At 46.9% G+C, this 9,403-nt stretch overlaps 1 protein-coding gene across 1 annotated transcript in view; it reads left to right on the forward strand.

The window, feature by feature from the left end:
- The window catches only part of LOC144695775 (butyrophilin subfamily 2 member A1-like), a 32,719-nt gene extending 25,883 nt beyond the window's left edge, over nt 1-6,836 (forward strand). The window contains exons 12-13 of the mRNA XM_078566759.1: nt 965-991; nt 4,099-6,836. Of these exons, the coding sequence (XP_078422885.1) occupies nt 965-991; nt 4,099-4,625 (554 nt within the window). The 3' untranslated portion in view covers nt 4,626-6,836. The remainder of the gene's footprint in view (nt 1-964; nt 992-4,098) is intronic.
- The last annotated feature ends 2,567 nt before the right edge of the window (nt 6,837-9,403 follow it).

Raw genomic sequence — 9,403 nt, forward strand, 5'->3', positions numbered from 1 at the left:
ACATGCTGGATTTTACAGGCCTCCCCACCCCGCTTTCACCCCCACCCCGCTTTCACACCCACCCGCGGGAGAGCATAAAATCCAGCCAGAAGTGTCTATAGATTTGCTGTGGTTTGTGATTTTGATTCATTGTAGAACAGAATTGATCCCTATGGGACACTGTATCTGTCTGTTGCTCTGTAACTGTGCCGAAAGGCTGCACTAATCCATTTCCAGAGCAGTTGTGCAGAAACTGACAAGGCATCATAAAAGCAAGAAGATAGAATTGGAAAGTTTTTTTTAATGTTCCTGCCAGACACAGTTTAGTGAGGATTGCCAGCATTTAGTATCTCTACCCACTTGTTAGCTGTCAGACTGGCTCCAGAACATCCAAAGTTGCCACAAGCACTTCTAATAAGGAGCTACTGGATAGTCATCAGGAAAGGGGTGGGTTTTGATTTCCTCTCCCCTCGTTAAGTTCGGAACATTTAGCCGAAACGAAGCACCCTCATTGAGGTCAACATAAATGGTGCGGAACAGAGATTAAAGGCAGGACTATTGAATCCCTTTGACTCAATACTAGAAGGGGAATGAGCTTAAGATTATTGTTAACTTTGCTGGAAAGTGCTGTTGAAGTTCAGTTGTTGAGTGGTTCGCTGAGCCCGCTGCACTTTTACACATCTTGAACTTTCGAATGTGAGGTTCACTTCGAGTATACTGAGAAACAGGCCATTCTGCCCAGCCAGTCCTTACCTGTGTTTATGCCACCCCTCAAGCCTCCTTCCATCTTTACCTCATCTAAATGTACCACCGTAATCCAGTGATTCCCTTCTCCTTCAAATATGCTTCGGAATTTATGCCCATATTCCCAATGGAATGCTTGTGCTTGGCTTCTGGTGTCCTTTCATTAGTCCCATCTTGTTGACAGAGTCACCTATGAAATGCACTGGTTATCGTTAATGACACGCGATCTTCTTCTTTTCAGACTGGGAAAAGATGCTTAGATGCGCAGGTAAGAGAAATGATCGCCGAATTGTTAATGCAAAATAGGCATCAGGAGCATTGGTTTAAAACTCCTCCTGCGGAACAATTGGACATCACGAATGTGAATCTGCTTCTGTTTTGGCTGCCAGCCTCTAGAAACACGTTGAAATACTTGGAGCAGATAACGTGACAAAGTGACCCTTGAATAATGGGCTGGGACTGCTTGGTGAATATGAAAGATTCAAAGTAGCGATCTTGGGATAAGCCTTGCGCCCACTTGCACTTCCATTCCTTTTAACTTCCATTTCTTTCAGCCGGGCACTGCTTCAGCAGACAAGGTGTGAGCTGTACGAGTTCCTTGTGCAGGATTTTGAGCTGGTGACTGGGGCACCGGGGATCGGGTCTTATTAGCTCTGAAAACTGCCTTCGATTGCAGCAGTTTATCGAGCCAGCCCTTGCCTTCATTTGCAAATGCCACAAAAGCCAAAGCCCTTGCGCATTTTAGCTGGGTCAGAAACCTTGATTAAACCAAGACTGCACAATGAGAAGGGAAGGAAAGGAAGTGACTCGGTTAATAGAACTGGTGCTGAGTAGCAACAGGGAATTAATCTTTCAGAACAGGAACTGTGTGTGGACATGGACTCTCCTATCTCCCCCTCCTGTCGACTCCAAGCTCCTCTTGTCCATGAGATCAACTACCTGTTCCCTCCAGTCCTATTCCCACTAAACTGCTCTGAGCACCCAAATTCCCCTCCTGCTCTCCGTGTTAGCCGATATTGTGAATGATTCTCTCTCTTCAGGTGATGTCCCTCTCTTTACATTTGCCATTGTCACCACTCTCCTTAAAAAAAAATCCTTGACCCACTGACCTTGGAAACTACCATCCAATCACCAACCTTCCTTTTCTCTCCAAACTCCATGAACATGTTGTCGTCTCCAAAATCCATGCCCATCTTTTCTAGAACTCCATGTTTGAATCTCTCCAGTCGGGTTTCTGCCCCTGTCACAGTACCAAAATGGCTCTTGGTTAAGTCACAAGTGATATCCTACCTGACTGTGACAAAAGGTAAATTATCCATCTCGTCCTCCTTGACCTGATTGCAGCCTCTGACACGGTTGACCACATCATCCTCCCCCAAAGCCTCTCCATTGTCGCCCAGCTGGGTGGGGCTGCTCTCACTTGGTTCCACTCTTGTCTATCTAATCGTGGCCAGGGAATCACTTGCAATGGTTTCTCTTCTTGCTTCTGCACCAGTGCTCTTGCGTCCCTCGAGAGTCTGTCCTTGGCCCCTTCCTATTCCTCATCTACGTACTGCCCCTCAGTGACATTATCTGAAAACTAAGCATTAGTTTTCATGAGTATGCTAACAGCACCCAGCTCTACCTCACCACCACCTCTCTAAACTCCCCCATAGCCTTCCAATTACTAGACTGCTTGACTGGCACAAATCTACCCCAATTAAATATCGGTAAGGTTGAAATCATTTTCTCCAGTCCCTGCTTCATATTCTCTTTCTTAACTATCAACTCTATCCCTCTCCCTGACAGCTGTCTGAGGCTAAACCTGACTGATCCCAACCTTGGTGTCATCTTGGACCCCGAGCATAAGCTTCCAACCACATATTTATGCCCTCACTAAGACCACCTATTTCCATCCCTATAACGTCACCTGATTCCTCCCTTGCCTCAGCTCATCTGTTGCTGAAACCCTCCATCCATACCTTTTAATACCTTCAGGCTTGACTATCCTGATACATTCCTGGCTGGCCTCCTATTTTCTTGCCTCCCTAAACTTGAGGTCCTCCAAAAGTGCTGTTCGTGTCCTTACTTACGCCAAGTCCTATTCACCTCACCCCACGTGCTCGCTGGCCTACACTAGCTCTCGGTCAAGCAACGCCTCAATTTTAAAATCCTTGCCCTTGTTTTCAAACCCCTCCATATTTCCATAATATCCTCCAGCCCCACAACCCTCCGATATCTCTGCACTCCTCTAATTCTGGCCTCCTTTGCATCCCTGGTTTTAATTGCTCTACCATTGGCGGTTGTGCTTTTAGCTGCCTGGGCCTGAAGCTCTGGAATTCCCTCCCTAAAACCCTCTACCTCTTTTTTTTTAACTTTAAGACACTCTTTAAAACCTCTTATCTCCTTTGACCAAGCTTTTGGCCATCAGTCCTGATATCTCCTTATGTGCTTCCTTGTCTAATTCCGTTTCCTAATACTCCTGTGAACGTTTTATTACTTCAAAGGCTCGAAATAAGTACAAATTGTTGTTGTTGTTGAAATCACATCTGTAAATTTGGCAAGATGTCCACTGTCTCACCATTTACCCAAAGATTGCCTGGAATTACTGGACGCGGATTCAAAGTGCATTCACTCTGACCCATCCAGTTTCCTAGTGCACTGCCACTAGCTAGCAATTGTGTGGTGTGCTGCTGGGCTGTGATGTAACAAAGTACGTTTTGTATTCCTTCAGTTGTTCTCTTGTAAAGTTCTGTTGAATTGCTCATAAATGGGCCCGAGGGCTTGGAGCGTGGGGGATAGGTTGAATATTGGTGCGCTATTTGACCAGAGAGGCTTGTCCTTTGAAAATAGGTTAAGTAAATTGGGCCTATGTTCTATGGTGCTTAAGATTGGGAGGTGATCTCATTGAAACATACAAGACACTGAAGGGGCTTGACAGGTTAGACACTGGCTGGGGAATCTAGAACACGGGTCACAGTCTCTGGACAAGGGGCCGATCGTTTCGGACTGAGCTGAGGAGAAATTTCTTCACTCAAAAAGGGTTATGAAGCTTTGGAATTCTCTACCCCAGAGAGTTGTGGGTGCTCCATTATTGACTAAGTTTAAGGCTGGGCGAGATGGATTTTTGGTGTCTTGGGGAATTAAGGGTTATGGGGGTGGGGGGGAAGTGGAGTTGAAGCCCAAGATCAGCCCTGATCGTATCAAATGGCGGAGCAGGCTCGAGGGGCCATATGGCCTACTCCTACTCCTGTCTCCTGTGTCACTGGTCAGTGATGAGGATTCCCTTGACTTGGGCTTGGCCTCCTTTGGAACGGGCATGTTTTACAATGTTGTTGCTTTGTGTAGGAATGACGCATTCAATCACTAAAGATCCTAATAGTGCTCTTGTTGCAGTTTCAGTTAGTCTGGATCCCGACACAGCAAATGGAAACCTCAATGTATCGCAGGATCGGACGATGGTGAAGGATGGCGGAGGGTGGCGGGAAGTCACTGAAAACCCAAACCGGTTTGAACGTTATCCGTTTGTCTTTGCCAGCGCAGGCTTCCTTGCAGGGAAACATTACTGGGAAGTGGAGGTGGGAGAGAGCTGTAACTGGGACCTGGGCGTGGCCAAGGAGTCAGTGGAACGGAAGGGACGGATTACCCTCAATGATGAGTACGGATACTGGGTCATTGGATGTTACTGGGATAAGTATGAGGCGAAAACCGTGAAAAAGGTGTTGCTGACCCTCAATGAGAAACTCAGGAAGATCGGAATTTTTCTCAACTATGACGAAGAGATTGTTTCGTTTCACAATGCAGATACGAAAGAGCACCTCTATACGTTTCTCACTGAATTTACAGAGAAAGTTTACCCGTTCTTCTGTCCATGGCGGTCTCAGGAACCACTGAAAATAACCCCTGTTACGTTGGGGAATTGACTGTTTAAAAACGTCTTGGAGACTGTTAGTGATGGAGAAGAGCAGAAGTCAACCTTCACTCCGTTTTTATATTGATTCACACAGTGAAACATTACAAATATGTAGCTCCTAAGTTTCCAGCATAGCACAGTGTCACTTAAGTATCTCTTTATATGATTTCTGTCAGAACAGGCATGCTGGCCAGGGTAAGGGTTGAGCCCGTGACCTTGGCATTATTAGAAGCATGCTCTACCATCTGAGCTAACTGGCCAACGGCTCCAAGTGTCTCTATATCCTCAATGTTGGAGGAGCCCAGCACATCAATGCAAACGATGAGGCTGAAGCATTTGCAACAATCTTCAGTCAGAAGTGCTGAGTGGATGATCCATGTCAGCCTCCACCATAGGTCCCCAGCATCACACATGCCAGCCTTCAGCCAATTTGATTCGCTCCATGTGAATGTTCGTTGATGATTGCACAATGTTCACCATTTGCGACAACTCAGATACTGAAGCAGTCCATGTCCCAATACAGCAAGACCTGGACAATATCCAGGCTTGGGCTGACAAGTGGCAAGTAACATTTGCACCATACAAGTGCCAGGCAATGCCCATCTCCAACAAGAGAGAATCCAACCATTGGTACATCACTAAATCCCCCACTATCAACATCCTGGGGGTTACCATTGACCAGAAACTGAACTAGACTAGCCATATAAATACTGTGGCTACAAGAGCAGGTCAGAGGTAAGAATCATGTGATGAGTAACTCACTTCCTGACTCCCCAATGCCTGTCTACCATCTACAAGACACAAGTCAGGAGTGTGATGGAATACTCCCCACTGGCTTAGATGAATGCAGCTCCCACAGCACTCAAGAAGCTTGACACCGTCCAGGATAAAGCAGCCCCACTTGATTGGCAGCAGGGGTGGGGGGTGGGAGGAGTTATTGCGCAGCCGTGGCGTCCCCGCAGTTTCTAAATCTCCCATTCTGGAGCCTCTTAATCCGGGCCTTAAAATGAAGTTTGTGTTCTGGACTTGGGCCTGTCCCTCCTACTCTCCAGAAGCTGTGGGGAAGCCATGCCCTGAGCCGTGGTGCTCAAACAGGGTGAGACTAAGATCCAACTGGCATTGTGACTCCTGCAAATGACGTCATTGGCTTGCTGTATCAGCAGCCATTTTGGCAGGAGACACAGTCCACTGAAATGGCCGAGCAAGCCACTCAGTTGGCCAACTTTTCTGTAGTGATTTGAACAGGAATACCAGGTGGACTGGGGCAACTCAAGAAGGAGGCTCAAGGGTAGTTAGAGATATGCAACAAATGCTGCCCTGGTCCTTCTAAGCAGTAGACTTTGCGTGTTTGTTCGGTGCTGTTAAAAGGAATTCTTGCTGCCAAATTTACAAAAAAAAAATTACTTCTGAGGAAGTGGTTGTGTATCAGCAGCTTGGGTGCTTAGCTCTTCCACCCCACCTCTTCCACCACCCCTGCTCCACCTCATGGAATCCCTCTGTGTGGAGGTGGCCCCAGGTGACTAATGTTATGCCAATGCTGCCTTTCAAAAAGGAAGATGTTCCTTGTGCTAAATGGAAAGTGGCTGCCAGGGTCCAAACAGAATGCAATTTTCAATGCTGATGCTCTGGATTTGATCAAGTAAACTCATATTTTAGAATTCACCTTCCAGAGACTCCAAACTCCTAAACTCTTCCAAAAACTCTTAACTTTAAAATCAAAAAAACACTTTTATGTTGTGTCTATGTTTTCATTGTATGTTTATTTGCCAGATAATTGAGAAACCTGTTTGTTATTTCATGCATGCTTGCTGCGATCAGTTCATTGGAAAATGCACTTAAAATTGACATTTTTGAAGACCATATCTTTGTGCAAATATCGTATCTTTGTGCCTTCTCAAGTTTTGAGTGACCTTTGAGCTAATCAGGCGGAGTCCAATTGTCATAATGCTCATAATCATTCGGGAATTATCTTTCAACCAGCAATGTTTTTTTTATTCTTTTCAGCAACCAAATAAACTAAATTAAAGAAAACAAGTGACAAAGTAAGGACTAGCCCCTTAAAGGGTTATAAGCAAGGTGTTTTTAGTCTTTTTAAGACGTTAACAGAAGCAACCACTGCTGAATTTGTACTTTCCATTGTGAAATGTGACATGCGTTTGAGATTTTTAAGTTGTATAAAGAACTTGCTCAATGGAAATTTAAAAAATTAATATTTTAAAGACATTGTTTTTGGAAAAATACACTTTAGTCATAAAATACCTGAAAGAACATTACAAAACATTTCTAAATGGCTTTCACAGAAAGTGCAATCAGATTCAACTTTTACACATAGATCACGAGGTGCATCAATACATTCAATGACTATTAGTCATTTCAATATGGTCAATGCAGTCAGACAACTCCAATCCCATTGCACTATCGGCATACATCATGTTGCACTCTGAGGTGCTTCAATACAATTATGATACATTTAGTGTTTGCTACATGCAATCTTTGTGAGTCGTACAGTCCAAGGGGTCTATACAAATCCCAGCCCCTCAGTGCACTATGGCAGAAAGGTCTTAAACAGCGACCTTTCCCCATTGCGCCTTTGCGGCGGCTGCCCCAAACTTTAGTGCGTCCCTCAGCACGTAGTCCCGGACCTTAGAATGTGGCAGTCTGCACTACTCAGTCGGGGACAACTCTTTGCACTGGAAGACCAACAAGTTTCGGGCAGACCAAACAGCGTCTTTCACTGAGTTGATGATCCTCCAGCTGCAGTTGATGTTTGTCTCGGTGTGTGTCCCTGGGAACAGCCCGTAGAGCACAGAGTCCTGTGTCACAGAACTGCTCGGGATGAACCTCGACAGAAACCACTGCATCTCTCTCCAGACCTTCTTTGCAAAGGCACAATCCACAAGGAGGTGAACAACGGTCTCGTCCCCACCACAGCCACCTCGAGGGCAACGTGCAGAGGGGGTGAGATTCCTGGCGTGTTGGAAGGATCTGACGGGGAGGGCCTTTCTCACCACCAGCCAAGCTACATCTTGGTGCTTGTTGGAAAGTTCTGGCGATGAGGCATTCTGCCAAATGACTTTTGACAGTCTGCTCGGGGAACCATCCCACAGGATCCACCCTCCTTTTCCCGCAGGGCCTCTAAAATGTTTCGTGCCAACCACTGCCTGATTGACTTGTGGTCAAAGGTGTTTCTCTGCATAAATTTTTCCATGAGGGACAGGTGGTACGGCACGGTCCAACTACTTGGAGCGTTCCGCGGCAGCGTGACCAGACCCATCCTTCGCAACACCGGGGTCAGGTAGTGACACTTGGTGTTTGCGTACCAAGGGTCTACGCACAGCTTGATGCAGCCGCACACAAAGATGGCCATCAGTATGAGGGCGATGTTGGGCACGTTTTTTTCCCGCTTTATCTAGAGGCTTGTACATTGCGTCCCTGCGGACACGATCCATTTTCAACCTCCAGATAAAGTGAAAGACGGCTCGGGTGATCACCCTCGCACTGGAGTCTGGAATGGGCCAGACCTGCGCCACGTACAGCAACAGCGAGAGTGCCTCACATCTGATGACCAGGTTCTTACCCGCAATGGAGAGGGAGCGTCGCTCCCACATGCCCAGTTTTCTTTCCACCATAGCCACTCGCTCCTTCCAGTTTCTAACGCATGCTCTGATCCCTCCGAACCATATCCCCAGCACCTTCAGACCGTCAGCCCTGACGGTGAAGGGGACAAAGGATCGGTCAGCCCAGTTTCCAAAGATCATGGCCTCGCTCTTCCCACAATTTACCTTGGCTCCCGAGGCCAGTTCGAACTGGTCGCAGATGTGGATCAGTCTGCGCACCAACAGCAGATCTGAGCAGAAGACGGCGAAATCGTCCATGTGCAGGGAGGCTTTGACCTGAGTGCCTCCACTGCCTGGGATTGTCACTCTTCTTATGCCCGGATCCTTCCTGACGGATTCAGCAAAGGGTTCTATGCAACACACAAACAGGACAGGCAAGAGAGGACAGCCTTGCATGACTCCAGATTTAATAGGAAAGCTATCTGATTCCCACCCATTGATTGAGACTGCGCTACTGATGTTAGTGTAGAGCAGTTGGATCCAGTTGTGGATTCCCTCCCCAAACCCTATTTTGGAGAGCATATCCACCATGTAGGTGTGCGATATTCTGTCAAAGACCTTCTCCTGATCCAGGCTGATGAGGCAGGTATCCACACCCCTCTCCCGCACATAGGCAATCATATCCCTGAGCAGCGCAAGGTTGTCAGAGATCTTCCTGCCCGGCACAGTGCAGGTCTGGTCAGGGTGGATCACCAATTCCAGAGCGGACTTGACCCAATTGGCGATGACCTTGGACAGAATCTTATAGTCCACATTCAACAGTGAAATGGGTTGCCAATTTCTAATTTCCTTCCTTTCCCCCTTGTGCTTGTAGATGAGGGTGATGATGCCTTTCCACATGGATTCTGACATGCTGCCGGCCAGGAGCATACTCTCGTACACTTCTAGCAGGTCTGGGCTGATCCAGTCCCACAGACTCTTCAAGAAATAATCACAAGTGAATTGAAAGACTGTTCATGAGATAGACCCACGCCAGGGGAAGTGAGTTGCACAAGGGGCAGGGAAAGACTTTACACATCAGGAGAGGGGGCAGGAGTTTCAGAAGGTAGGAATCGCAAAGGGGGCTGATCAAGGGGGAGATTATACAGAGGGGGTGGGAGGCTGCTGTTCGTTTCAGATGGGGGTAATTAGAATGAGCATGGGGACAGGGTGTTTGTACATGTTTGAAATA

Source organism: Cetorhinus maximus, chromosome 21 (genome assembly GCF_964194155.1).
Source record: "Cetorhinus maximus chromosome 21, sCetMax3.hap1.1, whole genome shotgun sequence".
In the NCBI taxonomy this organism is placed as follows: Eukaryota; Metazoa; Chordata; class Chondrichthyes; order Lamniformes; family Cetorhinidae; genus Cetorhinus; species Cetorhinus maximus.